The 21,611-nt window shown below is 46.6% G+C and overlaps 1 protein-coding gene across 1 annotated transcript in view; it reads right to left on the bottom strand.

Annotated features, from left to right (window-relative positions):
* The window catches only part of CDH26 (cadherin 26), a 73,684-nt gene that overhangs the window by 9,098 nt on the left and 42,975 nt on the right, over window positions 1-21,611 (bottom strand). Inside the window, 12 exon segments of the mRNA XM_036825156.1 lie at window positions 797-910; window positions 5,281-5,470; window positions 6,399-6,473; window positions 10,373-10,441; window positions 12,063-12,140; window positions 14,999-15,087; window positions 15,090-15,128; window positions 15,711-15,932; window positions 17,209-17,346; window positions 17,349-17,447; window positions 18,729-18,738; window positions 18,740-18,872. Of these exon segments, the coding sequence (XP_036681051.1) occupies window positions 797-910; window positions 5,281-5,470; window positions 6,399-6,473; window positions 10,373-10,441; window positions 12,063-12,140; window positions 14,999-15,087; window positions 15,090-15,128; window positions 15,711-15,932; window positions 17,209-17,346; window positions 17,349-17,447; window positions 18,729-18,738; window positions 18,740-18,872 (1,256 nt within the window).

Here is a 21,611-nt window from a genome sequence, read left to right as displayed (position 1 = left end):
AGTGTCTATTTCTCTCTTGTAAAAAGTGAGGTGATTCAGGCTCTCATGGTCTCCAGGGTGAGGGACGAGGCTCTAACACATTATCCCATGGTCGGAAGCCTCCATTCCCACGGTCCCCCGATAGTCTGCTTTTACAGCCGTGTTCCAGCTGCAGGGAGAGGGAGAGGCTGGAAAGAGGCATCCCTGCTCTCCTCAAGGACCCATCTCAGCATCTGCACCTATGCTTCTGCTTCTGCAATGTGAGCCCCATTGGCCAGAACATGGTCACCTGGTCACATCTAGTTCAAGGAGGGCTGGGAAATGTCATTTTCATTTGAGGAAGCCGTAGCCCTCGCTCAAACTTGGGAAGAAGGAAAGAAGGGACAATGGGGGTTGGGGGACAGTAGTCTCTGCAGCCGTCCACGCTTTGGCCACCCACATATCTGTGCTCGCCCTTCGTCTACACACAGAACCCCTCCCACACACACCCCAAGGGAACCAAGTGCAAAGCCCCACCCAATTACTGCATCTGGCCCACAGTCCAAGATCCCAGGGTAAAGCACAGTCCTCTCCCACAGATACGGATGAGGTCCTTCATGGTTTCACAACCTACAAACTAAACAATAAGTTCCTGGTTCTCAATACAGCCAACATAAGGTAGACAAGTAAGAACAGTAAGACGCCTGCAATAAAAATGCCCATTTGGAGAAAAGCAAACTAATAAACACAATTATCATTGATCCATACACATGAGCAAATCCTGGGAGGCAGGAACAGTGAAGACACCTCTGCAGCCGTCGCCGCCCCCGGCCCCTACCTGCGTGCTTGCTGTTGTCTCCTCTGCCACAGCTGACTGGCGTGGGTACCGGGGGGGATGCCCTTCCAGGGACCTGAATGGTTTTCACAGCTCGCTCCTTGTTTTCAGGGATGGCTTTGGGGTTGAACAATCACAGGCTTTTTCAGACCAGGCTGTGGTTTCTTTGGCAAAGCATTTTTTCAGAAACGTAAAGATTTCTGATCTATTTGTTTCCAGCCAGCTCTCTCTGTTGAGACATAGCTTATAACCCTGGAGCCTCCGGCCTGTCCTTGTTGGCCTCCACGCTCGCTTGGCCGATGTCTCCTGTCCCTCAGCACAATGGCACCGCCCACCTTGAGTCACCTGAAGCAACAGGCCTGGGTAGGAAGGCAACCTTAAAGTGACTTTTGCCACAAGGCTTAAAAATTGGTAGGATGGGGCACTAGTTTTAATCTCCACTAAGTGCACTGCTTTGCACAAAACCTTTCCAATGATTGATGTCATTTGAGAGGTGCAGCAGTTGCTTTTTTCAACCCTGCAAGGCTCCAAATTACCCAGTTCTCAGTCAATTTAGATTGCGTGCTTCAGGCAGAAACGGTCTCCATGAGCATAGCTGCCTTACCTTTCATGCCACTCCTGCCCTGACCAGCAGTCACCCATGTCCATCTCTTTTGTGGGACTTTGCTATAAGCAGTGAGAAGCAGCTAATGCATTTCTACATTATGAATTTCTCCTACCATTTCCTTCCTCAATCCTTGTTCAGAGCAAGGGCTGCTTTTCAAAAAACAACAGAGGAGAGTTGTTAGCAAATGCTTTGTTTCTGCACGATATGGCTCACCTGTCCTCTAGCCCCCACTATCTGAGTCCCTGCCCCCGACCACATCCATAAGCCAATGCCCTAAGTTTCAGTTCTGCTACTTACAGCTTGCTTATCTTGGTCCTATATTTTGTATCAGTTAAGATTAGATTTGGCCATGAGTGACAGAAAATCCAAAATAGCATTGGCTTGAACAAGACATATTTAATTCTCTTTCTGTTTGACTCCAGAGTAAGGTAGTCCTGGGATGGGTCCAGTAGGGCTCCCTGGTGTCAGAGACCTCCACCCCTTCTATCCTGTTGGTGTACCATGCGTCAGCTCTAACGACAATGTCCAGGATGGCTGCTCCTGTGCCAGCCATCACATTCTCATTCCAGCCAGTAGAAGAGAAGAGGGGGAAGAGATGAGTCTACATCTCTATGCTTCAAGGACACTTCCTGGAAGTTGCCTTCCATTGGCCAGAATGTAGTCACATGGCCATACCTGGCTGCAAGGAAGGGTGGGAAATGTCATTCCCACTCTCGATGGCCAAAAATTCAGGGTTCTTTTATTGAGGAAGGAGAGGTGACAGATATTGAGAAATTAGCAGTTGCTGCAGCCATTCCAGCGCCAGTGTCCTCATGCTGGGAAAAATGAAAGGACTAGTCTTTCCTGTTTTTATATCTCCAGCATTCTTTCTCCTCTTCCTTCTTCCTGATGGCAGATTTGTTTGGCCTCTGACACACACATTTCAGGAGAGACAATGACTACCCAAGGTCTGCAGTCTTCTGCCCACATGCCATCTTTGAGGGGACTGTTGCTATACCTACTTTACAAGTACATAAAATAAGATTTCCTGGGTGAGTGTTTCACTTGGGAAAGTGGTTTTTTAAAAATATTTATTTATTTTATTTATTTTTGGTTGCGTTGGGTCTTAGTCGCGGCAGGCGGGATCTCCATTGCGGTGTGCAGGCTTCTCTCTCTCTAGTTGTGGTGCATAAGCTTAGTTGCCCCGCAGCATGTGGGATCTTAGTTCCCCGACCAGTGATCGAACCTGCGTCCTCTGAATTGGAAGGCAGATTCTTTACCACTGGGCCATCAGGGAAGTCCCTCACTTGGGAAAGTTTTTAACAATCAAGATAGCTTCTGTGTTCAGTAAATCATAAAAGTAAGCGAAACAAACTCCTCTGATGAAAAACTCCATAAAGCCAATGAGACCGTTAATATAAATGGAAACCCAAAATTGATGAAATGCAAAATAAATATTTAACTTGTGAGATGGCAGCTATCTTTGGATTGCTAAGTAATTTGGAGGCTAATGTTCTTAATAAAATCACATTTTCTAGGAAAATATTTACTATTTCTGTTTTATTGCCTTCTTCGTTGCCATTAGTAAGACTTCGTTTAGTTCATGAGTGTACATAAATTCCACTGGAGGCTAACATTTTTTTCCAAAACCTCCTGGTGCTGATGTTTCTAATGGAAACCTTTCTAAGCATGTAGATAGACTTGAAAATGAACTTGTGGGGAGAACCAGCCAACATCCAAGAATGTTCCCTGCAGACATCAGTTGGGACAGATGATAATATATAATATAGTCTGGCATCTAAAGGGAAAAGTCAAAGTATTACATGCCAGGTATGCTTCATAAAATGCCAACAGGGCCAGTGTCTCCACTGGACAATATATCCCAAAGGCTTGAGACCTACGAAAACATATATAGAGGCTTCAAAACACACAAAGAAAGCAGCAAATCAAAATTAATACATGTCTAATTAAATATCTACAAAATATAACATTTTGTTCTTGTTAATTGCTAAATTTGGGATTCATGAATTTTTCATGAGTATTTTATTACTTTTGAGGACAATTAGTTGGAGAGAGCCTCATAATGCAAGAATTCACAAATACACACAACAATTGCCAAGATTTCATAACCATTAGTAAATGAGCCAAGTTACCCATAGCCAAAAGCAAACTTATCTAAAACCTTCCCCAATTGTATGGCAATGTATTTGTTTTTAACACAGAGTATGGATATATCTTAATACGTTTGTTGCAATGTGGGGTTTCCAAAAAGAATGCCTTAGACAAGGGGGTCAGCATACTTTTTTTCTTTAAAAGGCCAGGAAGTAAATGTGTTGGGCTTTGTGAGCCCTACGTCTCCATCGTGACTACTCAGTGCTGCTACGGCAGCACAAAGGGGTCATCGACGCCCTTAAACAACATATGAGCACAGCTGTGTGCCAATAAAACTTTATTTACAAAAACAGACGGTGGGCCACATCTACCCCACGGCCATAGTTTTCTGTCCCTTGCCTCAGATCCAGGAAGGTCCAGTGACCACCTACTGATCCTTAGCAACCATTCGGACTCAAAAAGTATACTGTCCTAAGATATTACTGTTATCCTGAATTACCCAGAAAATGTCCTAGACTCTCCTCGGAATCATTCCAGCATTAGCATAGCTGTTGTACACATCTGTGAGTCAGCTTTAGACTTTCCAATGCTTTGGAGATGGTTTTTCTTCTTTTTCAGTTACTCAAAGCACTAGGTGATACATGAAATAACTATGTACAAACTCTTGAGATCTCTTTAAAGTAAGCATTTGCACAGCTTCTTTGAAAAGAAAGGGAAAGTTTTAAGTTTGCGTCAGCTAAAACTTAGGTTTAATATAGCATTTCACTGATTTGACATAAATGTGCTTCTCCTGATTTATCCCTCAGGTTCAAGAAGGGACTAACAAAAGACTATGCTCATTAATTATATAAATTTTTTAGAATTTGCCACAGGCTTTTAGATATCTAATATATACATTAAAGTGTCCTGGTAGCATTTAAAATTCTGCTTAACCAGTTTCTTATCTATTACTCAGACAAGAAAACTGAGTATATATAGGGCACATGTCCTACTATTTACATTTTTTTAGATATTTAAAGGAAACTATCCCTTCCCCCACAATTTACACTAGCGGTAGGTGGACATGTAGAAATCAATTAAAGTTTGTGGTTTTGTGCATAGATAAAATTTAATCAGAATTTATTCACTCAAAGGCTCCTAAGTTATTTTACTTACATAATACATGCAAGTTAAATTACGTCAGTTTGGTGTTTTTAGTATGTACTGCTCATAAATTTTAAGTATAATCATTTTTTTCATGATAAAATATTTTATCTATTTATCTACTCAAAAAGTACAAAGGGCTTAATATTTATATATTTTTAAAAATCACTAAAAATACTGATCACAAATGTTCTAGAAAACATTTCCCTATTTACTTATTTTTCACTTAAACTGAAGCAGAATCATAATTATAGAAATTTAAATAAGCACTTAAAAAATCTGTTTCTCCAGTTTTTCCCAAATAGCTGGGGTAATCAGTGGATTATATTTTATTTACCCTCAGAGTTGGGCTATGAGCAGCCATGAGCTGCTTCCATGAGCGGAAGCAAGGAATTACACAATTCAAGTTTCTCTAGAAAATCTGCCTGACAAATCGAATTTTTAAAAAGTATAACCTGCTGTTTCACTTTGGTTCAAGATGTCTGATCTGCGAATGTCCAAGCATTTAATCCAGACTCAGTTTAACCTCATTCAAGAACTAGAAGGTAATTTTTTAAAAAAGGAAGGAAGAAACATTCTAGAAGTGATTTCCCCTTCATGAGTTATTCCAATTCACCAAAATATGCAGTTTTTAAGAAATGAAAACCTGACTCAGAATATATTTCTTCGAGTGGAGCAGCCTTTGGCCCCAAAGAGTCCAGCAAGTCGGGCGACAGGTCACGTTCGGAGAAGGCGAGAGAACTGCGGGTCTCTGCTCGCTCACACTTGCCCTCCTCTGCGTAGACGTGAGGTGGGTAACCAGGGTCTCCCTTGGGGATGTCAGCACCACCGAGCTGCTGCAGGGGAGCCACGAGAGAAGGTAAGTGCCACGGTGGGCAGGGCCTTGTCCCCACTGTCGCAGACGTTTCTACAGACTGGTCTTGAATGAGATACCTAATTTCTTTATCCCTGAGTTTCTTTATTTTATAATAAGGAAAATAATAGAACCTGCCCTGGTGGGCTGATGCAAGAACTGAGTTAATACCTTTCGATTCCTTAGGACAGGGCCTGGTACGCAGTGATGATCACCCACGAGTTTGCCAAGTAAAGTAACTCTTGGCAGACGACGCCCACCAAGCATTGATCTATTCCTTTGCACTTATTATCTCACAGGTCTGAGCCCCAACTTTCCTGCAACGTATGGGGCTCCTTAGGGTCGGAAGCAGCCCCTGCAGCCTCTGTGTGTGTCCCTCCCTGCGTGGGGTGGGGGCAGGCACACACAGAGAGCGTCTCTCCACAGCACCTGCTCCGGCCCCTTCCATGTAAACTACCCGTGCGTTTGCCCCAACTCCCAAATCACTGTTTAATTTGCCCAAGAATAGAGGGTGGCTGTGTTGAGGAACCTTCCAGGAGAGACAATGTTATTGTCCAATAATTCCCTCCAGCACAGTCAACCCACATCTTTCATAATTTCACAGAAAGAGACCATTCACTGTTGTCTGAGGCTGTGCTGATCTGCAGAAATGCCCCTGGAATGAGGATTCCCATGAAAGCACTTGCTATGGACTGAATTGTGTCCCCCCAAACTCTGATGGTGCCCTGATCTCAGACCTCCAGCTTCCAGAACTGTGAGAAAAATAGTCTGCTGTTTAAGCTGCCTGTCTGTGGTATTTTGTTATGCAGCCAAGCTGATTGACACGGTGATTAGGAGGAAGTGGCCCCAGGTCAGTGTGGGGCCAGATGGGGAAGCAGAACCCACTCACCACCAAGGGGAGGCCTTCCTACCTGACTCAGCATCCCTGCCATCACTCGTACCCTCACTTCCATGGGTCCTTCGGGCACCACAGTATCCAGGTAAACCTACAAAGCAAAGAAGCAGGGTCCTAACACCACCAAGGACTCACAGCTCCCCACCAAGCTGACGGCCTCTTCTGGCCAGCAGACAGGGGGCCACCACTGGGCGGAGGGTTGTCAGAGCTCTCCTTGAGGGACAGCAGGCCAAGGGCAGTTTGATCAGATGTCAACTACGTGTGTGGTGGGAGAGAGGGCAGGCCCTGCCAGTTCTGACTGATAGACCCTTCAACGCCTTGGCTTCTAGGGAAGAAGTGAGCTGAGCAAGCCTGGCCAGTGGGGTTTGGGACCATTCCACAAACGAGGTTTAGCAAACAGTTGATTCCCACAGGGAACCTCATCCTGCTTCCTGCTCCCCCGACCGCATGGCTCTTCCCCAGGTTCTAATCTCTCCTCTTCCTGCCCTTGCTGGGTCAGCCGCACCTCGTGTGTGGTAGTGGATGTGCCGCCCTCCACTCATTCACCGGGGAAGTGCTCATGGACCTGGGTCTTGGGGTACTGGCTGAGGAGTGGGCTAGAGCAGTGAGGAGATGGACTCAGCGTGCACCACGTGGGGGCTGCCTGGGAACCCACAGATTCCCCAACTGCATCATGTAAGTCAGGCCCGCACAGGGTAAGGCAAGGCAGCCTCACTCTCGGGCTCAGGCAGGCACGGGGCCAGCACCCAGGGTGAGAGAAGCACAGTGATGACCGTGGAAGGTGCAAGAGAGACCTCACCCCGCCTGCGCCTGGGGGCCTCTCAGGAGGAGAAGGACCAGGAGACAGGAGCAGAGGGGCCAGGGAGAAGGAAGGGCCAGCAGAGGCCTGGAGGCTGGAGGGAGCTCAGACCTGCAGGCGGAGGACAGAGGCCACCACACGGCCTTAGGCTTCAGGGCTGCGGACTATCACAGGACAATGGCCAGCCGTTGGGAAGGTTTAAACTGGAGAGTGACATGATGCGATTTGTGTTTCTAAAACACTGATGGCTTTACGGCTGAAGTGACTTCTGATAACCCCTGGGTTTAGGGGTACTAAGTGCACTCCAGAAGATGTATGTAAAAAAAATGTAAAGCTTGGAATAATTTTACATGTCCATGAGGATACACACACACACACACACACACACACACACACACACACACCCCTATCTGTACACATATCTATCTATATACATAAACGCAGCACACCACACCATTGTGAATTGAACTAAACACACTTAACCAAAGAGAGGGCAAGGGGTGACCCTTACAAACAGCCCTGGGGACCTGCTGCCCAGAGATGCTGTGCCCTCATTCGGCCACCCTCTGGCTCCCGTGGGCCTCTAAGAGGACGATCCCGGAGACATAGGCCCTTCTTCCAATGTGCTCACGGGTCAGACACCACGGTCCTTCCCGGGTAGTGGAAGAGGCTGCGCCAGTCTCCAAATTCAGGGTCGATTTTGCCTTGAGCCAATTTTAGGTCCTACCACATGCTGCATTTTGCTGCATTTTCCTGCATTTTGCTGCATTTTGCCCCGTGTGTGTCCATTCTGGCCTACAGCACCATTTCCCTTCACCCGGCCTCTCTGCACTGAGACCCTGGCTTCAGCTGTGTCCCCAGGACCTATGAGTTCTCAAAGATACTTTGGCAAGAGGATTTGAATTTCATTTTAGGGAAAATTATTTTAATAATAATATTTAATGTTATTTTTCTAATATAATGGAGAAGGGTTTACATCTTTTAAACTGAGTCCCCCCAACATGTTAATAAAAGCAAAAATTTTATAATTTGCTTTTATGAAACTTGAATGATGCTTTTTGTCTCTTGTTTGCTGAATCAAAGAGAACCTGATATGATAAATTGAGCTCCCTAAAAAATATTTGAAACTGCTTACTGGCATAAATTGAAATTTTCTTGATACTTTAAGAACTAATTTCAACAATGTAAGGCAATGAATTAGGTGCTAAGGTAAAATTTTGCAAACTTCCTCCACAATATCTAACTTCTTTCTTGTTGTTGTTTTCAACCGAATCACTATTTTTATTTGTTGCTTTGGTAATAGGTATATGTTATAAACGTTAATGTACTTCAAAACTGGTACTAATAAAAAACAACTCTTTTCTGTTTTATTTATAATGGCATTCTTTGTAAGATCTCATTTGTAAGGAAGGATTCTGCTGCCAGTAAGGTTTAGGGAAAAGATAGACTAGATGGCCTCTATGGCCCCCTTAGCTCAAAACTTCTATAAATCTGTAAAGAATCAAAGCAAAAGAAGATTCAGGCCTTCACCAAGTTCTTAGCTTCTCAGCAGCAAAAGAAATTTGCCAGGGACTGAAAAACTCTGATGCTTTCAAGTCTAAATGTAGGTACTTTATTTACTTCTCATCTGTTTCCCACATTCACTTCTTTTGGCTTATTTGGATGTTGGTTGGGTATGTTTTTTCTCACCTCCTCCCTTCCCAGTTTCCCATTTTCAGGGCTTCCCATGGCTATCAGGACAGTAAGGTAACTCTTTTCATGATAACATCTTCATCTGTACTTACAGGAGGAGGGTATTTGTTTCTCACACTTCTTGGATCAAAAAACATGCCACGACCCTTAAATTTTTTAAAAAATGAAAAATTAATTAATTCAAGTAAAAAGAATGAAGTGTTTATTGGTTTCATATAAATTACCCAAGGATACAAACACATAGCCAGAAATTCTTGTAATCATATTGCCTTTTGCTTCTGCACTAAAGGTATAATAATTCTAATGATAGCCGTGTAGGTGTTCATAGCAGAAACCCATGGGTGAGTTTTATAGTTGCTTTGTGGGGATGGAGCATGAGAATATAAGATTTTCAAGCCCCATCTTGCGTCCACAAAATCCCCATAAGACTCATTTTGTGCCATGAGCATGGCCTCAAAGTCTGTGAATGAGACGCAACCCCTAAGACTCAGGACTGGCTACATAATTTGCAGGACCCGGTGCAAAATAAAAATGTGAGCCCCTTGTCCAGATATGAAGAATTTCAAGATGGTGACAGTAGAGCATTAACCAAGCACAGGGCCTTTCTGAGCACAGGGCCCTGTGGGACTGACCGGGTTCCACGCCTGTGAAGCTGGCCCTTCCAGGACCAGAGGGACACACCTATCATACACAAGCCCTTTCAAGGATTCATGGCACCATGTTTGCGCAAAAAAGAAGAGCACATTTTTAATCTTGGCGCAAACTCAGCCTGAGAAAAGATAATGAATTATAGAGATCTTGAATTATTTTTTAGAAGTTTCCATCATAAAAACTGGGGCTCTTTGGACCTTGAGAACCTCGTTTAGTTCTTGTCAGAAAAGTAAATTTTTTGTTAAGATAATATCTAGTTTTACTAGTGAAGTCCAAATAAGGTCTGTGTTTGAGACCTGTGTTAATAGTGTTGTACCACAGTCAGTTTTCTGGTTTTGATAGCATACTATGGTTATATACAGTGTTATTCTTGCGGGGAGCTGTGTGAAAGGTACACAGAAACTCTCTGAAATATTTTTACAACTTCTTGTGAGTCTGAAAAGTCATGTTAAAAAGCAAAGCCATAGTTGTAGAATTTGTATATGGAGTATATAAAGGGGAGTTGGGGTTCAGTTTGGCAGAAGTATGGAATCACTGGGCTGGAATTTGCCCAGGGCCAAGGCCATTGCTCTTGATCTTATAGATGATCTCTATAAGAGATGGACACAGGGAAATGTATCTATCTGTGGCTGTTCTGAGAAGTGTCATATTTGATCAGCACTATCAAATAACAACTCAGTAGCAACCAACGATCACAATAACTAGGTAGACAGATGAGAAGGTTTTCACTGACTATGTGTTTGTTCTACCCATATCACAGAATCTTCTAGAAGGGCCGCCTCTCAAGGGAACCAGCTGTCAGTCATCAGTGAAGTCCCAGCAGGGGGGAGTGAGCTTGTGGAACTCACCAGAGTCCCCAGCACAAAGTGGACTTGGTCTGATGCACTTGGCAAAGATGGCAGCGTTTCCCCTAAATCCTGGGGGAAAACGCTGGGGGAAACTCCAAAGACAACACGTCTCCCTCCAGTTGAAAACGAAGGCACACCTTTCCCTGCTCAGATACTCATATGCAAATAAAACTGGCATTATGATGGGGGTGGTGGTGGCGGAGTGGGAGTAGAAAAGGAAAGGTGGAGAGAAGCAAGGAAAAAGGACTATAGTGAAATGGAACTGCATGCCCCAATGTGATTTGAAGATGTAGATTCTAACATTCTACCGATGACGTTATAGACACCTGACAATTGAATATGCCCACGGACAAGATCTAGAAGGTAACACAGACAAATGAAATTGCTTAGCTTTAGGGATAGGAGTGTGGACAATTTTTGCTTTGGGTTTCTATTATTTTAATATCAGCCCTTCAATCATGCAATAAAATGTCAAAGAAAATAAAGCAGGCAATGGTCCTTAGCAACAGTTTTAAGATAGTTCATGTCTTGTCACAGATTTTAAAACATCAGGTTACCTGGTAAGTCATAAGTGACAACTTCACTTAGGGAAAGTATGTGAATGGCTGTCGACTCAACCAGCCACCACAGGTGCACTTACTATTTGCAGGACATCATAAAGGGAACCCAGAGACACTCCAAGAAATAGAAGCCACAGGCCTTGGTGTCCTCCCTTGCAGATGGGGCAGCAAGATACCCTCCTGCACGGGTCTGGTGAAAATGCAGTGGGATTATGCTTGCAGAGTGCAAACCCCAGGGCATGGTCAGTGGATCAGAGCTCTTAATGTGCTTACCAGGAGCAATGCTCTGGCCGCCGGAAGCTTACAGACCAGTTAAAGAAAGAGAGGCCCCCGCCAGCCCCCCAGGAGTCTCTGCACTCCCTTCCCCTGGGAGCGTAGATTGGTGGGCAGATGCCCTCTGTGCCTGGACCTGCTCACCCCAGCCAGGCACCTGCCCAATAAATGACGGCAGCCCTGGGTCAACTCACTCTTTTTCCAAGTGGGATCATCGTCCTCTTAGAGAAGGGAAGGTTCAGCCAGTTTGGGAACAGGGTTTTAAATGACATTGAATTGCACAGCAAGAAAATTAATCCCTTTCTAATTCCTCTTCCATACTCCTAATGACAACAAGGAGAAAGTCTCCATCGGGTGCCAGCCTGGCTTGGCTCTCTCTCTCCTTCCACATTTTCTACCTGGAATTACTGGGTTCTATTTCTATTGTGTCTGCGTTCCACTTACCTGTTCTTTATACAAGCAAGACTGGTTTTTCATTTACAGTTGAAATATAAAATTTCCTATTTAAAGAAGTGTATTTCATTTGTATGCAAGTCCATTTAAAGAAAAAAAATTTTTTAATACACTAGTGCAAGTGGCATATGCATGTGGCAAAAGGTCGTAATGGTAGCACGGGACAGACTGGAGTGGGCCCTGAGTCATCTGACACTTGAGCTGGGAGGCGAAGGCATGTGAGGTTGAGCAGAATCACGGGGCCTTTGCAGGTGGGGCCAGGGTGGAGGCAGGTGTGGGCCGGGCCTGCAGGGGATCATCCTGGGTTGGGGGTTGGGAGAGCAGCCAGGGTGTCCCCCACCAGGGGGACCATCAGCAAAGCCACCCCTCTGTTTCAACCCAAGCAGCAAATGAGCCACACTTACCTTAGCTCCCAGCTTGGTGCCCGCCTCGGCTGTGTTGATGGACAGGGCTGACATCTGATCCCTGACGTATGACCTTTCCTGTGGGACACAGGGAAAGAAATATGACAGGAGCTGAAATTACAGATGGCGGTAATAAATGCAGACAGCAAGGAGGATCATCTCCCCCAGATGCGTTGTTCTATGCCATCACAGAAAGCACCCAGACTCTGGAAAAGACACCTGCCCTATAAAGCAAGAGGACATACTTGGGGAGGGGATGCTTTTGTAATTGCTGGCTAGGAAGTGGAGTTCCTTGTTGTTTAGCGTTTCACGTAAAGTGATGGTAAAAACAAAAACCAACCGACAAAACCAAAAGCCTTGTTTCACTAGGGCCTCGGCATCTAAAAGCCTGTTCTCATCCTCTTCTAAGACTCACAGTGAAGGCTCTTGGGGTTACCGCGGTTGGGCAGTGCTGTGTGCCGCCTTATCCATTCCTCATTCAACAAATATTCACTGAGGGACTCCAAAGTTGATGGGTGCTGGATTTCTTTTTCTAAGAGCTCACCAGCTTCCCCACAGAGAGGGCAGGCCCCTATGCTATCTTGCAGACCCTCTTGACTGGGGACGTCCAGCGGCAGAATAGGACAAGGCTGGTGGAATCAGTGATGGCATCCAGGATGAAGGAGTCTTCCCAGGAGTGTACAATGTCCCCGGTGTGTGAATGCAGGCTGGTATATTCAGGCTAACGGAGATGGATAACGGAGAAGCGTGGACACTTTGGGGTAGCCTTATTTACCAATGGCTACAAAGACATAATTGGTAATTACTGTTAATAATACTAGTAGTAGCAGCCACTGTTTACTGTGTACCAGTAATTACTAATTTACATGTGCTATTTGATTAAATTGTCCAATAAGCCTGAGAGAAAAAGAACATCATTGAGTTCACTTTATATATGAAAGTCAAGGATTGGTTAGATTCTGTATCTGATAAGACACAGTTTGGGAACCTAAACCCAGCTTTGTTGGATCCCCGTTCTCAGAGCCCTAAGATACTGTGGCAGGAACGGGGGTGTGTCCTGGGCTGTGAGTAGCAGAGGAGAGGAAGGACATCTTCTGGGACAAGACGAGCTAGAGGCCCCTTGTCCTGGATTGGGTGCTCTTGTCCCTCTGACAGCCGGCCCTTGGTCAGTGCCACCAGACCCCCTCCAACCTGCCTGGCCTAGCCCTGCAATGACCAAGCTTCCCTTCCACACACTCTGCTTCTGTAGCTGCTCCTCCTTCCCAAAAAGACAACCACTAAGCAGCTGGCCAACAAGAACAGGCATCACCAGCACCTCTCCCACCTTGGCAGTGCCCTCAGCCAGTGCCTGGGGAGACGCCCTCCCCACGGGCCTCCTTCCAGCTGGGCAGCCTCAGCTCCACCCACCAAGTGGGGGGCTAAGCACAGCCCCTTGGCTCAGGAGCTCTTCCCATTTTCCTGGATGGTTGCGCATCAGAGCAGAGTAGAACTGCCTGAGGCAGGGGATTGTATCTGTCCCACAAAGCACTGTTGTTTGTCAGGATGGTTTCCTTCTTAAAATTACACAAACAAATCAAAACAGGTAGCTGCTATTCACATAGCTGGGGGCAGGGGGCATTCCTTCTGGGAATCCAACTATCTAGATAGTTCGGACCATGCCTCTGCCTTCCTGTCTCCACGACAGGGAGGGCTGGACGCCGACCTGCACAGACACGGACTTACAGGTATGTGCATCCTCAACGTGGTCCAAGGCTCTTACTTCCCCTTCCTTTGTGCCAACAGAGGAGAGAAAATGTGGGCAGAACCCTAGGAGTCTTGGTCAACCACCAGCTTCTCCAACCACCAATCATCTTTTAGAATATCTCCCTATTTATCCGAGCCAGGGACCAAAGTCACCTGGACTCTCTCTTCCCAAAATCATCTCACTAAGTCTCTTCATTCCAGGAGAAAACCGAAGGTAAAGGTCTCAGACAACAGCAGATGAGGCAACCTGAATCTTCTGCGTGAAAGACAGTGTTCCCTTTTGACATTTCTTGGCTTTCGCCTTTCGGACCAACCAGCCTTAGCTCAGAGTGGAGTGAAGACAGACAGGAGCGCTCACCGTGCTTGTATCTCACGGCCCAGCTGGTGACCAGGGCGATGCAGCCAAGGCAGGGCCAGGATCGGAAGCGGCAGGTGAGAAAAGCTGGCTGATTCCACCTTGTGTTAGAGGCTGCGAGGTGCTGTCATGGCTTCGTCTTCCTTGACCCGTAACCGACTTGTGAGGCTGGTTTCACCCTCCCTGGCTCACAGCTGAGGATGCGCGGAAATGACTCGCCCACCGTGACACGGGCCCAGGGCTGTCCCCGCAGGGCCAGTGGGCTCTCTGCTCTACCTCTGCTGGCGAGGCTGCATGCGTGGGTTCTGCCTACTTCACCCCACACCACGGCCAAGAAGCCAGCGTGGGCTCACTTAATTAGGGAGCATAGCATGTTTTCCGTGCAGAGAAACTCCACCTGACAAAAGTCATTTTTCCTAAACAAGGTTTCTCAGCCTTGGCACTGCTGACACTCGGGCCGGTGACTTCTGTGTTGCGGGGACCGTCCTGTGTCCGGCAGGATGTTCAGCAGCCTCCCCGGCTTCTACCCGCCAGACGCCAAAAGCATCACCCCCCACTGCACTCCCAATTGAGTCGTGACCACCAAAATGCCTCCACACTGCCCACTGTCCCCTGGGGGCGGGGGGGGGGAATGGGGGGGCAAAGTCGCCCCCAGTTGAGAACCAATGCCCTAAAACAATAAATCAATTTGTGAGGTTAGACAATTTTCACAGGACTTTCTTTCCCATTTGCTACTCAAATATGGTGAGATGGTGAAATGAGAAAGGACCGTGAGTGAGAACAGTACGGCCGTGCCTAACTCGCATCGACATGAAACACAAGCACTGAGTTCCACTACCTGGACAGGGGCGGCTCCGCTCTCGTCGTTCCACGTGATCAGGGTCTGGATGCCTTCCTCACGTGGGATAGAGCGTCCCTGCCTCTGGCTTCAGACACAAAATTGCATCTCAGCGGGAAAAGCAGAGCGGCTGTGATGAGAGAAAGGCGGAAACGAGGTGCACAAGCTCATCTAGATCAGAGGTTCCAACAGGATCCTGTGCTGCTAACTTGTAACTCAGCCATGAACTCAGGGGTCACGTGCACCTTCATCATCTTTGTAGCCACAGCACTTAGCACAGCTTGGGGCACGAGTAGGTGCGAGATAACTATTTGTTGAACTGATGAATACCGTGTGACCAGTAATATTTTATTATTTCCTTGAAAATTGAGCTTCCTTGTTAGCCTTTGCCAACCCTGGGAGCTTGTGTTCATTGCTGCCCTCAGCTATGATAAACCATACAGTCTCCCTTAGACAGTGTCCATCTCTAGGTTCCATGGCTGTAAGTTGCTGTGTACTAAGTAGAAGCTGCCTTTGCCAGGCAGGCAGCACTTCTGACCAGGGTGGCAACCTCTGATCTGAGTCTGGGACTCTGACGAGCCTAGGGGTTATTCCCAAAGGCATCCCGCTGACCTCGGCCATCATCTGCTCCCCACCCCCGAGGACTCATCCCCCTGGCTCACAGCCTGGGGAGAGGAGCCGCATTCCCAGGATAGCTCCTGTATCTGCTGACCTGCCAGAGCTATGAACGCTGCACAGAGAGAGGCCAGCACCCCCTGGAGGAGCCCGGCTCCCGCGACGGAGGGCTCTGCACATGTGAACCCACCGGGACAGGAACAGACCCTCACATGGACAGTCTGCTTCTGGGAGAGTCCCTGTTTGTCTCCGATGAAAAGCGGCACCAAGTAGTCACCACGTGGGAGGCTTCTCAGCATTAAAAGTTCCACTGAGCGACCTGCAGAGGGAGAGGGACCTTAGCGGCATTGACTTGTGCATTTGTTCAGCTGCTCGGTGGGTATTTCCTAGGTGCCTCCCATGTGCCAAGGCTCTGCATGAAGTTAGGGTCGCCAGAAGCACCCTCGCTCGGACACCAGCTGCAAGTGCAGGGGTTCCCAAGAACACCCTCCGGCTGATAATTCTCTAGAAGGACTCAGGACTGGCTGAACACTGTATACGCATGGCTAGGGTTTATTACACTGAGAGGATATGGATTCATATCAGTCAAGGGAGGAAGTACATGGGGCAGAGTTTAGAAAAGTATCAAATGCAGAATTTCCAGTTCTCCTGCCCATGGAGTCAGGACCACGTTACCTCCCGGCATCCATGAGTGACAAGATGCGTGGAATACTGCCAACCAGGGAAGCTCGCCGAGCCCTGTGTCCAGGGTCCTTATCAGAACTTGGTCTTGTAAAACTGGTTAGCCACCCACATGGCTGATTAACTGACACCCACACGCTTACATGACCCAAAGGCCACACCCTAAATCACATTGTTCCTATTGATGGACACAAGATCCCCTCCCCTAGGTAAACAGAGACACTTTTATCAGGCAGGGTATTCCGAGGGCTTGCAGATCACCTCCCGGAAGCCCAGACCTCTTTTGGGATAAGTTTCAATGCTTTACGGCACACTCTGGGTCTGGGAACTGTAAACATGGACTCACAGTTTCAACTAAAAAACAGGTTACATCCTAGAGACCAGTTAATAGAAGCACAGAGGAGGATGTTGACACTGGATGCCGGTGGTTCCTCCTGGTAAAAGCACCTCAACTTTCCTTCGGGGGAGCCCACACTTCCTGAACTCTCAGGCCGTGTGGGTCAAGAGAGGCTAAGCCCAGATCCCAGCCAGATCCAGGTGTGGGCTCAGAACCAGCCAATCAGCACATCTGCCCTCCCCACCCACGATGTTGAGCAGGACAGGTAAGTCAAGCCTTGCAGTGAGGTACACCTTCCTGCCAGGTGCCAGGATGAGTCCCAGGGACTCCCAGCTGCTACCCTGCCACCTCCAGAGGAGAGCCTGCCTGAAGATGAAAGGACCCAGAGAAAGGCAGGGCCAAGGTCCGGAGCTGCCTTCTCCAGGAAGTCCTCGGAGCCCCCAGCTCTGCTGGGACACAGGCTCACTTGGCCTCTTTCCCGGTTACATAGCTAACACATTCCTCTTTTGCTTAAGTCTGTGGAAGTCAGGTTTCTGTCTTTTTCCGTCCTTTATCCCCGACCAATGCGAATACTCACCATGATTTTCCCCCAGTTTCCACGTGTCTTCTGTGTTTCCCCAGGTATTGTCCACTTTGAAGGTGAACGGGTCGGAGTAGGGCTCCTGGTCCCCATCCTCCGCCTCGATGGGGAGGGGCTTGCCTCCTGCAGACTCCAGACCTCCAGGTATCGAGGCCGTGTGTGGAGGGCGGGCGAGTTGTCGTTGGTGTCTCACAGGAAGAGCAGGATGGTCCCCGTCCCCGTCCGCGGCGGGACACCTGTGGCGGGGGATTCCAGGAGGGTTGCTGATTAACTAAAGAGGCTGCTCCATGCACACAGACCCCTGGGAAATTAGCGTTCTCAGCCTCTGGGAAAAGAACCACTCCACGGAAACACTGAGGCCGTTTCCCTTTCGAAGTCATAAGCTTTCCTGCAGGGGCTCAATCTGTTTTCTTGCTTTTTTGAAAATTCAGAATATCTGGGCAGGATAAGTTAACAAAACACTTGCCCCTTCTCATCATTTGTAGAATGAGGTAGAATGTAGAATCATCGAGTAGATTAAAACATCAGTCATGCAAGGTGTTAAGGCAGGAGGCTGGGGGTCGGGGGTCAGGGGGTTCGGGGGGCCAGGGAGGGGGGATGGGTGTGACGTGGTGATGAAAAAGTCTGCACCTGGACTGGTGCTGCATCTTGTAATCCTGGTCGTGAGCCTGCACTAGGGTTTCGCAAGGTGGTACCACTGGGGGACGCTGGGCAACGGGTACTCAGGATCCCACTACGTTATTTCTAAAAACTGCATGTGAGTCTACAATTATCTCAAAATAAAAGCTTAATTTTTTAAAGCCATTCCACTGAAAAAAGTGCCATTCGTGAAACCATCCATAACAGAATCACAGAGCCCTCCTCACCTAAGACCAATTAGGAACACAGATTTGATATCTCCCTAACCAACATTCTACGGTTAATTATACAAATGGGATATACAACCACATAGCCCTGGGAACCTGGGTTTTAATTTACAGATTTTCCTTAAATACAATCACTAAAGTTATTTGAAATTTTTTATTTATTCAGCTTTATGCTTTGGTAGGTTTAGAAATCCAGCCTTGGGAGATTATAGAGAAAAGTGTTAAAACATGCTCATGAGACCACGCATCCTGGTTTATAACAAATTTGTCCTGTACGGTCACATTTACATGAGCTTATAAGCTGGTCCAAGTACAGGGAAACTGTGCTAATGTTTTTCATATGCAGTTGGCTTTGACAAAGAGCTAGAGAGTTGTCTTATGAACAGATGAAAAAGATGCTGGGACGGTGGCAGCGCCCTAATCAGGTTCATCGTCTCTGAATGAATGCTGCCCCTCTTTCCATGGCAGAGCCCCCTAGTTTGCTATTTCAAGAATTATCATCAAAAATAATCACCAGTATGGATGCACGGTAATAAAAAGGTTTATTTTATATTTTCCCCAGTGTTCTGAAGACACTCACCCATGTCATTTTCCCTCAAGAAGCAAGAAAACACATCCCCACTCCCCTGACAATTTTGGGTCAACCCTTACCATCATCAACAAGTACGAGCGATGATCATGTAAAAGCTGTCACTCACATGAGGGGATTCGCGGTCAACTTGCTTCCTGGTGATTACCGCCCCTGAGAGCTCATCTACACTGACCCAATCTGCCGGATCATAAGCCAGTTCGTATCTTGTAGAAGAAAACACATGCAATTTTTAAAATTAACACTTTACATCAAGAGAGACAAATCCAAATATATCACAGCAGACACAATTCCTATCGTGAATTTAGGAAGTTAGGAGTGTTCACAAATCTGACGAAGGCCCAGGGATCTGAGGCCAGACTACAGTGTTAAATCGGTATTCACTGAACAGGGAGAGCCCTTTCCTTGTCGGGCTGCACGTAACTCTGTCCACCTTAGGGAAAACATTTCGTCCTGGAAAAGAGCCAATCTTCAGTTGCCTGCAGGTGCTGGTGGCTTAATGTTAAAACCAGCCTGCCCTTGCAGAGAAGCACAGGACTTTATTACCCTGGAGCCCAAAGGATTCAAACGTGGGCAATCCAGTCAGGCAACGTGGTCGTCTACATCCTCCCTCACCTGTGCACACCTGATGCCATTTTAATGGGCGGGCACACCTAGCCTTCCGGAATTCCCCAAGACCTGTTGGAATCAGAAGGCAGCCATCCGGGGGCTTCCCTGGTGGCACAGTGGTTAAGAATCCTCCTGCCAATGCAGGGCACACGGGTTCGAGACCTGGTCCGGGAAGATCCCACATGCCGCAGAGCAACTAAGCCCGTGCACCACAACTACTGAGCCCGCGAGCCACAACTACTGAAGCCCGCACGCCTAGAGCCCGTGCTCTGCAACAAGAGAAGCTACCGCAATGAGAAGCCCGAGCACCCCAATGAAGAGTAGCCCCCACTCACCGCAACTAGTGAAAGCCCGCGCACAGCAACGAAGACCCAGCACAGCCAGAAATAAATAAATAAAATAAATAAATTTATAAAAAAAGAAAAACCCTTAAAAAAAAAAAAAAGAAGGCAGCCATTGGAACCAAGCCGGGATGCCAAGCACAGCTATTGTTCCTCCTAAAGGACCTGCAGAAGGAAAGGCCTGTACCCACAGGCAAACACAGAAAAGGTGCAGCTCTCACCAAAGGGCCAGAGAAAGGGAGTTTCCGCGTCTTCTCTTTCATGTTGTGTAAAGGCTTTGGAAAAGGTCAGTAACTATCTCTCTGATAGCTGACAGGTCATGGTTTTTAAAGGGACCAACCATACTGTAGGGATGGGAATACAGCACTGAATCAGATACAGGCTCTACATGGGTGTTCCCAAAGCAAGGTCCAGGGACCAGCAGCATCACCTTGGAACTTGCTAGAAATGCAAATCTCAGTCCCCACCCCAGACCTCTTAATCAGAAACCACAAGGGTGAGGCCCAGCAAAGGGCATTTTAACAGGCCCTCCAGGTGATTCTTATTCTAACTCAGCATGCACCTGCGTGGACCTGTGCTGTTCTGGAGCTCTTGGTTAGCTGCCCACAATGAGACAATAGCAGAAACTATTGCTAGACAATAGCAGAGCAAGTGTTGGGGGATTTTTTATAGTCAGTGGCATTACTGAGACCCCCAAGCACATAATCATTTTTTGTAACTTATTTTTTAATATTTTATAAAATTATTACTCCACAGTGAATTGGAAATTAAAAGAAGCAAAATATGGTCCTTCTCAATGGTTAAGTTGAGAAGCATTGCTCTAAGGAAGAATCTCAAACTCTCGTGCCCGCGAGGGTCCTAGCAGGTGGCAGAAATGAGCGAACTGGTCAGATGGGGATTGGGGCCAGCCGCTGAGTGAGAGGTGGAAGGGACATGATGCAGGACCCTCTCTATGCCCCAGATGATCGTGACCTCGTGGGACACAGACCCAGTGATGCCGAATCTTCCTCTTTTTCAAGAACATCCAGATAATTCGGGTTGTTAGCTTAATCTCTTGATATTTAAATGACGGCAGCTTTATTATTTTTTTCTTTTTTATTACAGTGAAATACACATAACATAAAATTTACTACCTTAACCATTTTTAAGTGTGCATTTCAGTGGTATTAAATCACATTGCTGTGCAACCATCACCACCATCCATTCCCATAGCTCTTTTAATCTTGTAAAACTGAAGCTCTGTACCTATTAAACAATAACTCTCCATTTCCCCTCCTGCCAGCCCCTAGAAATTGGCAATATATTTTCTGTCTTTATGATTTTTGATTACTCTAAGTACCTCCTATAAGTGGAATCACACAGAATTTTTCTTTCTGTGATGGGCACATTTCACTTAGCACAATATCCTTAAGGTTCATCCATGTTGTAGAATGTTGCAGAATTCCCTTCCTTTTCAAGGCTGAATAATACTCCATTGCACGTATAGAGAACGTTTTGCTTAACCATTCATCCATCAGTGGACCCTTAGGTTGCTTCCACGTTTTAACTATTGTGAATAATGCTGCTATCAGTGTGGGTGTACAAATAACTCTTTGAGACCCTGTTTTCAGTTCTTTTGGGTATATACCCAGAAGTGGAATTGCTGGCTCATACGATAATTCTATTTTTAATTTTTGAGGAACTGCCATACTGTTTTTCACAGAGGCTGTACCATTTTACACTCTCATCAGTGGTGCACAAGGGTATCAATTGCTTCACGTTCTCCCCAACAGTTGTTTTCTGTTTTTCTTATGGTAGCCATTCTCCTGGGTATGAAGTGGTATCTCACTGTAGTTTTGATTTGCATTTCCCTGATGATTAGTGATGTTGAGCATCTTTCATGTGCTTATTGGCCACTTGTATATCTTCTTTGGAGACATGTCTATTCAAGTTTTTTGCCCTTTTTTGAATCACGGGTTTTGTTGTTGTTCTTGTTCTTGTTGAGTTTTGGAAGTT

The sequence above is a fragment of the Balaenoptera musculus genome, chromosome 15, assembly GCF_009873245.2.
Source record: "Balaenoptera musculus isolate JJ_BM4_2016_0621 chromosome 15, mBalMus1.pri.v3, whole genome shotgun sequence".
NCBI lineage: Eukaryota > Metazoa > Chordata > Mammalia > Artiodactyla > Balaenopteridae > Balaenoptera > Balaenoptera musculus.
The sequence above is the reverse complement of the archived record's forward strand: the minus strand, read 5'-3'. Positions and strand labels throughout refer to the sequence as shown.